Source organism: Mastigoproctus giganteus, chromosome 7 (genome assembly GCF_048544385.1).
Source record: "Mastigoproctus giganteus isolate SK-2022 chromosome 7, ASM4854438v1, whole genome shotgun sequence".
In the NCBI taxonomy this organism is placed as follows: Eukaryota; Metazoa; Arthropoda; class Arachnida; order Uropygi; family Thelyphonidae; genus Mastigoproctus; species Mastigoproctus giganteus.
The window spans coordinates 179,437,824-179,455,313 of NC_143581.1; the positions used below are offsets into that span (position 1 = coordinate 179,437,824).

The window sequence follows — 17,490 nt, forward strand, 5'->3', positions numbered from 1 at the left end:
AATTCGTTACCATTATGAAGCAAAACTGCTTTTAAACTTAATTTTGAGGCATCTATGAATAAATGCCATTCATCTGACTTGTGCACGACACCTAGTTCTTTCAGAAGTCCAATGGTGTCTTTGCAAAAACATATACTGTCCTCTGTAGCAAAATATTTCAAAAACTTTTCGTGTCTTTTTCGAAACACTGAAATCTTTGTTCCTGCTGCGAGTATATTCCACTGCTGTAACCTAGAACTTAACAGTTCAGCTTGTTCTTTCGGCAAATTTAAGTCTCGAACCAAACCGTTCAACTCATCTTGTCTGATTAAACGTACCTCGCACAGGTCAAACGTAACTCCCTCTATATTTAATAACTGTGATGTGATGTGAAACTATCATGGTGATTTTCAAAATCTACACATAAAAATTGGTTAAAAACAGCATTTAAGTTCTTAAAAATTGTGTTGGTTAATGTAATTTTACTTCTGTTGTACAATAAAGTCAAAATCAGAACACATTAATATTTAAAGGCAATTATGTACAAAGTTTTCATTTTTATACAATTTCAAAATTCCACAGAAAACCTCACTCTGTGGAGCCCACTGCAAGCAGAAAGTCTGCTGTAGGGAAGGGGGAACCCATGTGAGGAAAACTCACTGCTGAAAGGGTTAAAACAAAAATATTCATAGTTACTGAAATAAGGAGTTGAAAGTGAGTGAGTGTTTATATGATGCCAATAAGATCAAAGAATTATTTCGCCATTCTTTCAAAGCTTAAAAAAAAAAAAAAAAAACAAGTTCCAAGTGATTGTCTTTATTTTGGTTCCTGGTAACTTGTACACCACGCTTTTTGTACATAATGCAATTTTAATTTTAAGCACCTGCAATTTATACTAATTTCCTTTTTCCTGTAATATTTCTTTTTTAACATATATGGCATAATTTAATAAAAACCTCAATAGAATTCACATTGCACTTTTAAATGATCCCTTCATTAACTGAGTGGGTAACAATAAAAGAAACAGCAAGCAACAAATGTCTAATCATTGCACCCTTTGCAGATATTAACACATTATATGGTAATCTTCTACATTAATAGCTTATTTTAATTAATGATATTTTGATAACTTGTGAGAAATATCCTACCTGTGGGGTAACAATAACTGAGTACTGGTGGATCTTGAATGGCAAGATTATTTTTGAGATCAGAATAATAAAATAATATATATATATATATATATATTATAGTTTAGAAAAAATTTATCCAAGAATGTATTTGATAAGTTTTTTTAAAGCTTTGCAGATATTAACACATTATATGGTAATCTTCTACATTAATAGCTTATTTTAATTAATGATATTTTGATAACTTGTGAGAAATATCCTACCTGTGGGGTAAAGATAACTGAGTACTGGTGGATCTTGAATGGCAAGTTTATTTTTGAGATCAGAATAAAAAAATAATATATATATATATATATATATATATATATATATATATATTATAGTTTAAAAAAAATTTACTCAAGAATGTATTTGATAAGTTTTCTTGATGCTGACTTTGAACACTACTCTTCTCATAAAGTTTCATTCACAAATAAATTTCAACTTTCTAGAGCCAAAACTTGTCAAGCCAAACTCCAATCACTGCAGATTCACAATGAATCCTCAGAGTACATTTTAGAAAAAGCTGTTCTAGAGAGGTTCAAGCAAAACAGTGGCGTATTTAAAAAGGTTTTGCTATTTATTATTACTAAAAGGTCAATCATAGATAGACTGAGGATGAGAGAAAATTCCCCCCTCACAAGATGGCTTATTTTACAAACAACCCCCTGCCACACATCACTGTCATACTTAAAACCATTCCAGCTGCCTATAAGACAATCAGATATAATACACATCAATAAGTATCTTAACTATAATTTTTATATGAGAAAGGAAGGACTTCTGGAACTGGATACTGCGGATTTTCAAGAACACTTTTTCCAAATTTCAATTCCAAAAAACTTTTAACATTATTAGGCACTGATGTCAGAACACCAACAAATTTCATTTTAGCAAGAGGATTTAAATAATGTTCAGGAAATTCCATGTCTTGTCTATGATTTGTAAACCATGTATTTTTTGTCATAATACCATTCCGAGAGTAAAAAGGAAAAATATCAACGTGTAAGTGATTAGTCTGGCTGAACTGAACCCGAATGAAGTCCCCTTCTCTTGCCTTTTCCCAAACAAACTGCTGACTATCAACAATTGTTTGCTTTTCTGCATTTTTCAACCATTCACATTTCTGAATATCTTCTTTATATATTCCAATGTCAACATCATAATCCCAAGGTATAATATCACCATTACGAGCAGCTCCTAATAAACTACCACCCTCTAGCCAATATCTTACATTACACTTGTCCAAAATGGCAAAAACATGACGGGCTGTTTCTCTCAGATTCTCTAAGCAGCAAGGAGGTGTCCAGTGACCATCATACAAATATTCTGGCATATCATTTATGACGGTGTCAAAGCATCGAGGAGTATTTTTGTTACACCCATACCATTCAACTGTACCGTCTGGCTTTATTACTTTTTTAATTCCAAAATCATGATATAGGTGCTCTCTTCTCTGTTGGTCAAGTGTATTATGTTTCCACTTATTATGAGGATCTAAATATAGTGTCTTACCTTGCTGAAAGAAGTAGTCTTTTAACACACGGATCTGAAATTAAAAAAAAATAATAATAAATCAATGTGCAAATTTGTGACACTGGATCTAACAAATTTTCATTTCTAATTTAAAGAAACAGCTACCTAAACTGAATTGATCAAATTAATAAGAGAAAAGAAAGTTCCATGCATGCATGGGATGAATATAAAAATTATTTGTTCAAGTTCTGACTTATTACTGTGGTAAAATAACTGAATGAGGACTAAAATTTGATAATCTTTATTACTAATAATACATTGCTCGACAAAATTAACAGAACCCAAGGAAAACGTGGTGTAACTCGTGTAGCTTGAGACGAAGTGGGACAAAATTTGGTATGGTGACGTACCATAGAATAACAATGAAATAAGAAGATAGCAAAAAAATTCAGACAGGTATAAGGAACATTTATTTATTTCAAATGCATTTCTAGTCAGGATCCTTGGATTTGACTTGCTAATAGCACCCGGCCTTGAGACTGACTAACTCAAGTTACTAAGGAGGAAATCCAAGACTACTGACAGCTGGTCTCAAACCATGCACACTCTACTCAGTACAGCCTTGTGCTTTTGCTAACATGGCTACCAGGGCCCCAAAGGGACATTTATAGGGAATGAATAAGAAATACCAAAAAAGGTTGCATTTAGACTAAGGCGCATTTAGGGCTAGAGCCTCAAGCTGCGAACAAATTTAGACTATGTATATAAAGTGCTTAGCATCATAATACACAGCCATTTCTGAATAAACAGAAAATTTTTAAGGTGGCATCGTTTTAGGTTATATCTCATATTGTGAATGCCTTCACAACGAGTTGCCATGATATTGCACTACTTCGAATAAGTAACGCTTCACCTAAGGAGAAGACTAGTGTTACTTATTCTCAGATAGGTACCACCACCCAGACAGCACTGTTTCAGGGCTATTTGGCCCTTCGTCAGTGAGTGGGTAGGTACCCAAGTGATGCAATGATGGCAAAAACAGTTATGAAGTATAACTCCACAATATGAGAGATGCCTGATGGTGTATGATGTATTTAGACTAAGGCGCATTTAGGGCTAGAGCCTCAAGCTGCGAACAAATTTAGACTATGTATATAAAGTGCTTAGCATCATAATACACAGCCATTTCTGAATAAACAGAAAATTTTTAAGGTGGCATCGTTTTAGGTTATATCTCATATTGTGAATGCCCTCACAACGAGTTGCCATGATATTGCACTACTTCGAATAAGTAACGCTTCACCTAAGGAGAAGACTAGTGTTACTTATTCTCAGATGTGGAGTTATACTTCATAACTGTTTTTGCCATCATTGCATCACTTGGGTACCTACCCACTCACTGACGAAGGGCCAAATAGCCCTGAAACAGTGCTGTCTGGGTGGTGGTACCTATCTGAGAATAAGTAACACTAGTCTTCTCCTTAGGTGAAGCATTACTTATTCGAAGTAGTGCAATATCATGGCAACTCGTTGTGAAGGCATTCACAATATGAGATATAACCTAAAACGATGCCACCTTAAAATTTTCTGTTTATTCAGAAATGGCTGTGTATTATGATGCTAAGCACTTTATATACATAGTCTAAATTTGTTCGCAGCTTGAGGCTCTAGCCCTAAATGCGCCTTAGTCTAAATACATCATACACCATCAGGCATCTCTCATATTGTGGAGTTATACTTCATAACTGTTTTTGCCATCATTGCATCACTTGGGTACCTACCCACTCACTGACGAAGGGCCAAATAGCCCTGAAACAGTGCTGTCTGGGTGGTGGTACCTATCTGAGAATAAGTAACACTAGTCTTCTCCTTAGGTGAAGCGTTACTTATTCGAAGTAGTGCAATATCATGGCAACTCGTTGTGAAGGCATTCACAATATGAGATATAACCTAAAACGATGCCACCTTAAAAATTTTCTGTTTATTCAGAAATGGCTGTGTATTATGATGCTAAGCACTTTATATACATAGTCTAAATTTGTTCGCAGCTTGAGGCTCTAGCCCTAAATGCGCCTTAGTCTAAATACATCATACACCATCAGGCATCTCTCATATTGTGGAGTTATACTTCATAACTGTTTTTGCCATCATTGCATCACTTGGGTACCTACCCACTCACTGACGAAGGGCCAAATAGCCCTGAAACAGTGCTGTCTGGGTGGTGGTACCTATCTGAGAATAAGTAACACTAGTCTTCTCCTTAGGTGAAGCGTTACTTATTCGAAGTAGTGCAATATCATGGCAACTCGTTGTGAAGGCATTCACAATATGAGATATAACCTAAAACGATGCCACCTTAAAAATTTTCTGTTTATTCAGAAATGGCTGTGTATTATGATGCTAAGCACTTTATATACATAGCAAAAAAGGTTGCATAACAGAAATCGATACAAGATGCTCAAAAATATGATCACATGACATCAGTACAGTGTATAATCCCCTCCAATGGCTAAACAAGCCCAATATAAGGGAATCTATACGATTCTGTGGCAATGAATCCCATTCTCCCACCAGCACAGACCTTAGCTCAACCACGTGACCAAGGAGTTGGCTGTCGACGTGCAATGCAATGCCAATTGCATTTAAGTCTGATGATTGTGCTGGCCATGTCACTCATTCGACATCTTCAGTTTCAAGATAATCTTCCACTCCTTGAACTCTATGTGCAGAGGCATTGTCGCGTATGAAAAGAAAATCTGGGCCAACCGCAACCCCTAAAATGTCATGCATAGGGTTCGACAATCTGTTCTCGGCACCTCTTCACAGTTATGGTACCTCTATCAAAAACATGAAGAAGGATGCAGCCACTGATCATTATTCTGTCCAGCAAGAGAACACCACCTCTACCGTAATTGTCCCTTTCTCTGATGTTGGAAAGTTGGTACCATATTCCTCATTGTCTCCTGATGAAATAACATCTAGATCTGTTTGTAAGCTAAAATAGGACTATTCAGAGAACAGAACTGTCTCCCAGTTTGTCAGGGCTCCAAGTCACATGTTCATGGCACCAGTTTCAACGAGCTCTATCAAAACTGGTGTCGAAATTCTGACATGCATGAAAAGAAAATCTGAGCCAACTGCACCTCTTAAAACTCGCACATAGGGTTCCAGAATCTGTTCTCAGTACCTCTGTGCAGTTATGGTACTCCTATAAAAAACATAAAGAGGGGTACGGCTGTTGATCATTATTCTGCCGCACACAAGAACACCTCTAGAAATAACGTCTAGAATCCATTTGTAAGCTAAAACAGGACTCATCAGAGAACAGAACTGTACCCAGTTTGTCAGGGTTCCAAATCATATGCTCATGGCACCAGATTTTACGAGCTCTGTGGTGGTTTGGGGTTAATGGGATACAAACCACTGGCTTCCTTGCATAGAGTCCAACTGAATTGAGCCTTCTTAACACAGTCTGGTTGGAAATGTTTTCACCTGTGGCCAGCTCTTCCTGTAATGGTTCCTGTCTCCTGAAACTGCTTCCATAGTACCAAGATGGCACTGTGTGATACTTTAAGCCAGTGGTTCCCAAAAGGTAGTTTGCAAACCCCCAGGGGGTTTGCAAAAGTGTTCCAGGGGGTTTCCACTAAAAATTCTATAATGGAGTCTGCTTACATTTACATAGGTATATTTTTGTAAATTACAGAATAGTTTAATATTAATTTATGCAGTTCAGTTCAAAATTTATATTTAGTTGTGGTTTGGGTCACGTGCCCTTTCATAGCAAGCAAGCACGACAGGATGTTAGTGGGAGGGACTGGGTGCGAACGTGCCGATATGTATCGCACCATTCGGCTGTGGTAAAAGGGTTATAAAAATTGCAACTAATAATAAACAAAGATAGAATAAAGTAAAATAAAATTAAATATAAAGTAAAGAATTGCCAACAATTCCAACAACACATCTCACACAATTCCTTATAATTAGTTTGCTATCTTACAGTATACTGTGTTACATAAATAGGTTTTCCATACTAAATTTTTTTTCATTCTCAAAGACCATTGTCATGTACAGGTACTTAATAATAATTTTATATTATTACACAATATCGCTTATAAAAACATAGTACTGGAAATATTTTATAATTAAAATTCAGAACTATTATATGATTTCAGAGAATATAGGCTTAGTGGTTCGTGATAAAAATATTATGCTGAAAGGAGTTCGAGAGTCAAAAAAAGTTGGATGCTGCAGCATTAAGCCAATGTGCCATCTCCACCCAGGACTGCCCGGCTTCAAGTCATCTAATGGCCCGCCACCTCAAAGAATCATCTAAACCAGTGGTGTCCAACCAACGGCCCACAGGCCGAATATGGCCCGAATAATTTTTATACGGCCCATGCAGAAAGTAAATTAAAACAACATTTTAAATTTTGTTAATTATTTCAAGAACCGTGTAGATTCAACACTAAAATAAGTGAAATAAATGAATTTAACAGACTGTGGCACTCGTTGTGGTGTATATGTGAGAGTGTTGAAGTTACAAAGCCATATGTAGGTGTCAAGAATTCTGTTTCTTTTATCTATGTTTTGTATCAAATATATGCATGTCCAAGCAGAAGTATGTGTGTGTGTGTGTGTGTGTGTGTATACACAAGGTGCTATCAAAATGTCCCAGGATTCCAATTATGGCACTTTCTGCTTGACCTTGGTGGCTGTGCAAAGTGTATGTGCAGCACACTTCATTGAAAATGTAACACTCACTCAGTGTGGCCTGCGAAACAAATCTAACTTTGAATATGGCCCCTGTAGAGGAAAAGGTTGGACACCACTGATTTAAACGATGATATCTTGCCATTCTGAGTATTGTAGATGTGGCTACCCCACTGAGCAAGCCAAAAATCAGAAATGAACTAAGGTGGCTGCAACCTGTATTTTCATAGGCATAAATAATTTGTATAATGTGCAACTCTGTAAAGTGTTAAATCGATTTATATTGGATACTCAGAATTTTCACTCCAGGATGCCTATAATATCAAATATTTGCCTTCAGCAACACTGTTCACAATAAAATATTCGTGAAAAACATTTTGCCAAGCAACGTAGTATTAATATTATCATTAGTAATGGCAAAAGATATAAGAAAGCAAACTTATATAGCAGGAGTGGCCAACTTAATTTGTGATACGATCTTTTCCTTCAAAATGTGCCGTGATCTACCATCTCAAAAATTTCATTGCACAAGGTGCACAAATCGAGGGATGACTGTATATTTAAAATTCATCGTGATCAACCGAAATTAAATCCGCAATCAACTCGTTGGCCACCCCTGTTATATAGCATCAGCTAATTGCTTACAATTTGTGGCTTAGAACAGTACACTCACTTACAAATCTGGAATAAAAATATCGGCAATAGTGTGTTCCTTTCCTTTTAGTATGAAGGTACTTTATCAAGAAAATAACTAAAAAGTAATTTTAATTACTTACTAGGGGGTTTTTACCCTGCTCACTTTGCTCGCCCACCCCATGCACGCTTTTCTACATAAAATATAGAGGTATACAGAGTAAATCAAATCTCTTCTATGTAAAAGACACACCTGTTGAAACACACTGGTAGATATCTAATCAGGAAATTACCTATGTAATTATTTACCTGTGCATTTGTAGTGCACGGCATTCTCAAGGTTGAATAAATATCATGGTAAAACTCCAGAATGGTATACACCCTCCAACATGGCAGCAAGCAAAACAGTGGGAAAGCAGTGATTGACAAATTGTGACTCCCATATTTCGACAAACGGACAGGAACAAAGCAGTGATTGGCAGATGCTACTGCTTTCCCCGCCCACTGTCCTCCTAGGTTGATATGCCTAGGGTGATTTTCCCCACATTTACTGCTGTTTTTAAATCAGGAACTCGTTTTCCCATTTTAAAACAGCAGCATGGAGGGATAAACATTCTACCTAAAGTGTTTAGGTAGGGTGTTTATCAATGACACAAAACAATCAGAAAAGGGAGGTGCCTTCACCTGTCAATTATCGCTGTCTTCCTCGCTTTCATCAAAGTACCTGCCAGTGTATACTTTACTGGACTTCAGCCAATATCACTATGTAATATTGGCCGAATTATTTACCTGCATTTACATAGGTAAATAAGGTTTACTTAGGAAAAGGCCTTTTGCTTTGGGTTCCATAATACATGAGGAATATTGTTGCATCCAAAAGAGCAGGACTAAAATATTTAACTGAAATATTTACAAACTATACAAATATTTAAAATACTGTATTTACAAAATACTAAACTACAGTATTTACAAATATACAATATTCATTAATACACAAAACACATTACAATGGAACATCAAATGTTAGACAGTGGATCATGCGCACAAGGTTGGTGAACATTATGGAGGCAGTTGTCAATAATTAATTGATTTGTAGTGACATAATTGCCTCACCCTCTTCTCCCATTGGCTTGAATAAATATCACTAGGAAGAAAACTTTTTTAATGTATGGATAGATATATATATATATGGACTCCATCCCACTGATGTTAACAGGTTAAACCTTTTTATAGATTATTTAGTGGCAACATGTACAGCCTATCTAAAACACTTCACAGCACACGTTCACCCTCAAATTTTACCTTGTCTGTATCAGATCACAACTAGTGTAACTAATGAAACAAACCTAGGACGGCAAAACTTCTAATAGCAAAGAAGTTTCTAATAGCATATCAGTATCCTCGGTCACCTTTCATGTCATTTGTTGTAATTATTCACTCTACAGGTGTTCTCACTTTAAAAGTGCCACTTGTGCATGTCAGTTCTGATATTCTTTGTCAGAGACTTCAGAGTCCAAATACAGGCAACCCAATTGATAAGATCTGATAAAATATTAAGAACTGATAAAATATTAAGAAAGTAATCCAGCACTTGTATCAATGATTACATTTGTCTTTAAGATCTATGGATGAAAAGAGTGACATTTCTTTCCTTATACAATGCTTGCAGGTTCATCTTGTTCTTTAATCTGTTTTTGCAGCTAGGATTTAAACTGCACAAGTAATGCGATGGTCTTAATTCTCTCAGCAGAACAAACTTTCCATTGCAATTAGTCACTCTGGTATTGCACTACTACCAATTATTATTATGTATTCAGTTTTACTCCTGTACAGCCTATGTATTAGGAGGGTAAATAACTTCACCAAAAAGTTAACTGGCTATGCGTTTAAAAGATACCCATTATGACTGCCTGTTCCAGGACTAACTGGTTCCTCATCAGATAACAGGTAGCCTCTAGTAACAACACAAGACAAAACAATTGTAAAGAATTGTTCCATGTTCCACCTCCCTAAGAAAACAGTTTTTAAAATTGTAATACACCTAACGCTATCTGTTGAAAGTAGTGCAATACCAGGCAACTCATTACAGAGGCAAGTTTGATCCACTGAGAGAATTAAGACCATTATATTATCCATGCAGTGTAAATCCTGCTCCCTTTAAAAACAAATGAAAGACAAGGTAGTAATTATAAGTGTTTACAGATGTAAATAAATTCATTTGTTTGTGTTTAATATTTATTAAAATGTACTCCCCTAAAACTGCTTAACCTGAAAATATTAAAATCCAGTACCGCTCAATTCCAGAGGATGACAGATTGAGTTTACTGCATTTATTATATTTATTTTTTATTTTATTATTAATTTTCATATCTTTTTATGTTTTATTTAGTTATATTTTTTGGCCAGTTCTGCATAAGCCTGTGGCTTCCTTCCACTATATGAAATACTAATATTTCCAAACCCAAAATCTCTTCTTTCCAATTTCCTTTGACACCAAATCTATTGACCACATTCCATCAAATTCATATGATGTCTTTCTCACTTTTGTAACTCAACAAATCAATTAAAATCATTTAAATTCCCCTCTCTTGAAAATTAAATTTCTCTAGTTTAGCTTCCTAATGACAGTGTAATATTTTTTTGGTGATTTTAGCGTTCATAATTCCAGCTGTGTTCATTTTTCTAGTTGTATAGATCTAGCTGGAAGGGATTTTGATGCGTTTGCTATTACTAATTAGCTAACACAACTTGTTCAGAATAACATACAATCATAATTATCGATCCATCTTTTCTTCACCAAGCAGCACAGTTAATATTAATAGTGGCAAACGATGCAAGAAAGCAAGCTTATAAAGCATCAGCCAAAAAAAAAAAGAGTCTAGTTCTTCCTTAAATTTATTCAAACTACCTACTTTCACAATAACAGATGGAAGTCTGCTCCAATAATCAACCATCCACTGATTGAAGACAAACTTCCACACATTGAGCCTGCAACTGTCCTTCCTCAATTTGAATTAATGCCTTGTCATGTGTGTACACTGATCAAGAGAGAGAATACCATCAGCAATGATGCTTGATCAATCCATTCAAAGCCTTAAACACCTCATTCGGAATACCTCGCAGGTGCTTTGTCTCCAGACACTGCGATTCACAGAAATGAAGCCTTTCTTTTTTTTTTTTTTTTTTTTTTTTTTTTTCTCATCTAACAAAACCTGTTATTCCACATAGCATACAACACAATATAAATACAAATATTTTCACAATGTGCTTTACGCTAGATTTATCTGTACAGTATTCAAAGTGCTGCAACGAAAAAGAATGCTGAAACAATACAATTTTGTTGTATAAATATGAATATAAAAGAACTTGAAGATTTTAGAAGCACAATTAACACAGTGAAGCCTAACATAGGCGTTGTTTGGCCATCTTTCACAGTCCAGTTAGTGGCAATATTTTCTTTGGAAGCCAACGGCCACTGGTTTATTGATGGCGCACATGAAGTCCTTGAGTTAACGGTGAAATGGTTATTTAGAAACACTTGCGGTGGACGATGCTTGGTCCGGATTCGTCGTACTCTTGCTTAGAAATCCACATCTGTTGGAAGGTGGAGAGAGATGCCAAGATAGAACCTCCAATCCAGACGGAGTACTTTCTTTCTGGTGGAGCAATGATCTTGATTTTCATTGTGCTCGGAGCCAGAGCAGTAATTTCCTTCTGCATCCTGTCGGCAATACCTGGGTACATTGTAGTGCCTCCAGACAATACTGTGTTGGCGTACAGATCCTTACGGATATCGACATCGCACTTCATGATGGAGTTGTAGGTTGTCTCATGGATACCACAGGATTCCTGGATACCACAGGATTCTTGGTAAGACCAACCTTTTGTTCCCCCTTCTCTGCATCCGTTCTAACAAATCCATATCCTTCCTAAAATCAGGCCTGCAAGCAGTACTAAAGATGCAGCCTAACCAGGATAATTATCCTTGTTAGCAATATTTCTGTAAATCACTGACAAAACCCCACCAGCTGTCCTGACAGTGTCTGCACTGTCAGAGAACTTCATATCTGACTGCACAATTATCCCCGTCTTTATCATTTTCCACTACCCTGAGTGTAATACCACACAGTTGACAGGCTAATCCGGATTACTGCCACCCATTTGCAGCATCTTGCATTTTTCAATGTTTACTGTTGTTTCAACTTTAACTGTCATTTCTCAGCCGGCCTACTTTTTCTAGATCTTGTTGCAGTAGCTTATCATGATTACTGTCATTAACCACCTTAGTACCATCTGCAAACATAGACATTAAGCCTGATATACCTTCATCAATATCATTAATATATACAGAAAATAATAATATAACCAGAACTGGATCCTGTGGAACTCTGCTAATAACAGTCTATGAAGGGCAATATTCATTAATAACCACCCCTTCTCCCATTCATCCATAGCAGTAACTTGCCCTTAATGCCACACTGTTACAATTTATACAGCAGAAGTTCAAGTATATGATGTCAAAATTATTTCTTATATTTACTGCATCATAGTATGCAATCAGATAGGTCAGACAAGATTGCCTCTTAATGAATCCATGCTGTGAGTGCAGTATAAATGCATTCCTGTCTAGGTGGTTCTACATTACTTTTTTAACCAGACTCCATTATTTTCTCTGGAACAAAAGTTAGGCTAAAAGGTCTGTAATTACTCACGTCACCTTTTTATCCCCCTTTGTGAATTGGGGATACATTTGCATATTTTTCAGTGGATGGGCACTTGAACTGAATACAGAAGGATATGTGCATAATTATGGCTAATGGTTTGCTCACTTTCTCTGCTGCCTCCCTTAATATAATTGGAAACATCCCTCAAGTGCCTTTCTTATACTTCAGCAATTTCTCTTCCACTTTCCTCTCAATTATTACAAAATCATTTAGCTCCGTGGTAGAGTTTGATAAACTTCTGGCATCCACACTCCCATAAAGAATTCCTCGTGTGTGAATGTAGATGCAAAATACTTATTCAACTTGTCAGCAAGCTCAGCAGGATCATCAACAGTTTGTTTGTTTGTTTGTTTGTTTTAGGATTTTATGGCGCATTAGCATCTAAGACTATAATGCGCCAAGTCAAATCATCAACAGTAGAACCATCAATATCAGATGGGCCTATGTGATTCACCCCTCTTCTGCCTAATGTTTACATATAAAAAGAAGTTTGCTATTTTTCTTTGAATCCCTTGCAACAGATTTCTCATAATCTGCTACAGCTTGCTGACATCATTAGTGACCTGATCACAGACTAGTTTATATCTATCATGGGCTTCTGTATCACCTAATAATTTATTTGCATCCCATGCATATTTCTTCTCTGCAACAAGTCTCATTAGTTCATCTCACATCCATTTAGGTCTAGGCCTTGAACAGTATTTCTTAATTGATAAGAAAAGACTACTAGCTTCTATGGTTATTTCCTTGAATGCTTCCCATTTTGATTTTGCTGATGGTCACATCATCAGTTGGTTCCATGACATAGAATTTAAAAACTATCTAAGACCACTGTAATTGCCTTTATGAAAGTAAAAATCCATCCCTTTACTCTTGATGTTAGTTACATCTTTAAGTAAATCACACATCAATACACCATGATCACGGCCAACTAGTGATTCCTTCATCTGCTGATTCTTAATGCATGAAGAATCACTGCTGATAATCAGATCAAGCATATTGCTACCCCCCCCCCTCTCTCTTGTTGTCCCTCTAGCATGCTTCTAGAGGAAAACAGTCATCCAATAAATCCCAAAATTCAGGAGTGCTTGAGTAACCAACCCACAAGTCCAGTCAATATCTGGAAAGTTAAAATCGCCCATTATGATCTGAATTACTAGACCACTCTATTTCATTTTATAGTTGTTCAATATTCTCATCACATTCATTAGGCAAATAACACTACTATTCTCATTTTTGTTTTCCCAGTGCTATGTCACACCAAATTGACTCAACATTGCACTGACCACCCGTGTCAACAGGATGACATGCACTGCCTTAAATTTTATGTGCTTCTCAACTAAGAGCATAACCTCTCCCCCCACCCTCCTGTCCTTTCTGTATATATCGTACTCCCCACATTCAAATTCTGAATACTTTATATCTGAGAGACACCACGTCTCTGATATATGAACAGTGCTAGCATTTGTGGCACCTAATTCATATTGTATCTTAACACATATATATGCAGTAGCACATTTAGCATTTCGGTTTGCGGCATTAACCTGGAAAAAATTACTCGCAAATTTACCCACACCCCACAGAAAAGCATCTGCACTCAACAGAACCATTAAAAAATAAGCGTTTAACAAAATAGTTTATTAATAATTCCTAAATTTAGACATATTTTCACAATTTTGAGTTGTAAAATGGGTAGAGAGAGAAAGTAGAAATTTGATATTGAATGTTATATGTAAAACATTTTATTAATGGCGTAGCACCTATTTTAGACAGCACCCGTGGCAAGTGCCTCACTTGCACACCAGGCCTGCTCTAATATCCCCACAATGTCTGTATTTGACGACTTGACCAGCACTTCAAATTCATCACATTTATTTGCTATGCTCCTAGTGTTGGTGTACATGCAAGTCTACCTTCACCTGTTCTTACTCTTAGTTACTCTAACACAGCCCATATATTTCCTCATTCTACGATGACCATAACATGCCTTGAAATCCACAGTATCTTGCTCTCCTCGCTGCTACATATTCCAATAGCAGTGCAAGAATCACTTTCACCTCTGTGTGTTGTTAATCTATTAGTCTGTGTATTCCACAAGCTTGCAGTTTTCCGACCCACCAAACACTTGATAGCATCAGCAAATATTCTTGCACTCTTTCTACTTAAGTGTATCCCATCTTGTGGAGAGGGCTCATTGGATAGTGATACAGGCATCCACAGGAGGCATTAGAAATGGAAGACAGGTTTCAGCACATTAGTCTATTTTCTTATCTACTTTATATCTTGCTTTAGTTTTTAAAAGACAAGGGAGAAAAAAGCATCTATCTTTCTTATACTCAACTCCCATTCTCACAGGGTATGAGACACCAGTGAGGGCTACTTAATGTTAACATAGCACTTTGGTTTTCCCAATTAACACAAACAGTTCACAGAAATGTGGACTGCCAGATGAGCACCTATATTTCATTTTGGTCAAAGAGTAACCTTGAAAATTCTAAAAAATTTGATAAAACATTCTTTATTATCAGCTTGTTTTCTTGTTTATTTTTGTTTGATATTTTGGAACTGAGTTCAGAAAATCATAATTAATGGAACACTGTTTTCAATTCAGTAAAAAAGCTAAACTAATTTTTTTAATAATTAAAAAAAAAATGGAATTTCACAGATTCAATGCCAGCATATTTCCCCATTTAGGGAACAAGTAACAGAAGGTTAAATAATTTCATTAGTTCACTCTGGAATCCAACTTCAATTCTCACCTTGATATTTTTAACAGCAGCCTGAATGTACAATGCTTCTGGGAAAGGACGCATAAATAAATAAGCAAACTGCAGTAACTGTTCTTTGCTTAGAAACAGCAAGTGGTTACCAGTTAATGCATCACATTCATGATCAAATAAATTATTTGAATAACGAATAGTCCACTGTCTAACATTTATATCAAGATTCATGCACTTAGTTTTTTCTCCAATGACTGGCACGGCAATGATACGATCTGGATATGAAGAATATTGTTTCATTATCTCATTTAGCTGAAAAACTGCAGTTATTCTTACAGCATCAGGCAAAAATAGTACATATGGGGTTGTAATAACCTCTTTAGTTCTGGATATATTAACTGCTTCAGCAAGTGATGAATGCAGAGTAACACACTGTACCTTTTTACTAGAGAAGAATTTTGACAGCTGTAAGGGTGGGTATGGCGTCTTATCTACAATAATATATATACGAATTTGAGGTAGTACTTTAAGTACGGACTGCAGTGTTTCTATCAAGTCATTTTCAAAGAATTCAAATTCTCTAAGTACAATCGTAACAGAATCTGAAATTTTCCTGGCTAAATTTGCAGGCAATAGGTGTGTATTATTAAATGATTTCACATGTACCTCACTGGCAGTAAAACTTTCTCTCAAGTACTCGACCGATGGCGATTCATTAAATTCGCCATGTTCACAATTACAATGATTATCCAAATGCAACCATATAAATATAACGACTACAAAGTTCATAAAAAACGCACTAAACAATACAGTTTTCCACATTATGCGTCTCATCTTCTTACGGTATATAAAAACGAACTTCTTAGCTACATTTCCTCGTTTGGCAGTATATTTTGACAAAAGCAGCAGTCCTGCTGTTTATCTTACTCCTACGATTTGCTAAACTATTCATTTCTACTTTTCTGTAAAGTGCCAAAAATGTAGTCAAACATCTTCAGAGTTAATCAGTATTTACACGACATATATTCGAAACTTTGTATATTCTCATGTTTTTCCTACGGAACTCAAAAAATAACGTGTACACGAGAACATCGAACAGTAAGAGATATAACACGAATAAATCCCACAACCAGACTTTTCTAAAAAAAAACAAACGGAAGCACACCATAGTGACCATACTACAAATCTATTCTGTGCTACAAATTATCTAAGCACATACTTCCTTCACCGAATAATTTCATTCAATAATATCAACACTAACATTTTTCTACAAACAGTAACAAACAAAATAAAATAACAATTATATTATTATTATTACTATTAAAAAATAAATATATATGTGTGGAGTACAGTATTCATTTACACTATAAGTCAAAAATAAAACAAACTTAACGAATAACCGATATGCGTGTCCTGTTTTTTTTTTTTTTTTTTTTTGTTGTCACATATAAGGCGTATTCCTCAGAAATGACCAAACTCCAGCATGTTTTAAACAACATTTTGTTAATACGACATTAACGTGTTGGCCTATCTTCCAATTTTTTACAGCTTAGTTACTTAATGAGTCATACTAATCGCAAGTTAACTAAAAGATAGGAGACAGTCAGTAGTCACACATGGATATATCTCAGGGTGGACTATGACAGCAAGTGGAGTCCCTCGGGGATCAAAGTTGGGACTGCTTCTGTTTCTTATCTTCCTTAATGAAACTGGTGAGAAATACAGGGGAAGTTATCAAAGTTTGCCTAGTAATTTAAAGGTAGGAAGGATGGTTAATGTAGTAGTAGTAATAGCGGATGTGATGCAAGAAAGCAAGTGTATGAGCTTATGCAGCATCAGCCAAAAAAAAAAAAATCACACCATTCCCTCCAAATGCCTGTCCAGTTCCTCCTTAAATTTATTTAACCTATCAACTTCCACGACGAGAGACGGAAGTTTGTTACAGCAATTAACCACCCGCTGGCTAAAGGCAAATTTCCGCACATCTATTATTATTATTATTATTATTATTATTAGCCATGTGGTGCAAGGAAGCCTGAGGCTTATGCTGCACCAGACAAAAAAAAAAAAAATTTCTGAATT

At 35.9% G+C, this 17,490-nt stretch overlaps 1 protein-coding gene across 1 annotated transcript; it reads right to left on the reverse strand.

Annotated features, from left to right (window-relative positions):
* Window positions 1-1,893: 1,893 nt before the first annotated feature.
* Window positions 1,894-16,473, reverse strand: LOC150083364 (ribitol 5-phosphate transferase FKRP). The gene is made up of 2 exons (XM_090378486.1): window positions 15,448-16,473; window positions 1,894-2,694 (listed from the first exon to the last, which is right to left on the reverse strand). The coding sequence occupies exons 1-2, from the start codon at window positions 16,240-16,242 to the stop codon at window positions 1,894-1,896; spliced, it is 1,596 nt and encodes a 531-aa protein (XP_090234612.1). The 5' UTR covers window positions 16,243-16,473.
* Window positions 16,474-17,490: the final 1,017 nt, after the last annotated feature.

What these genes read in the sequence shown, in the direction of transcription:
- LOC150083364 (XM_090378486.1), bottom strand. Translation starts at nt 16,242, where the DNA reads ATGAGACGCATAATGTGGAAAACTGTATTGTTTAGTGCGTTTTTTATG. An exon ending in CTGCTGTTAAAAATATCAAG is followed by an intron (nt 2,695 to 15,447) that starts GTGAGAATTGAA and finishes TTTTAATTTCAG; the next exon opens with ATCCGTGTGTTAAAAGACTA.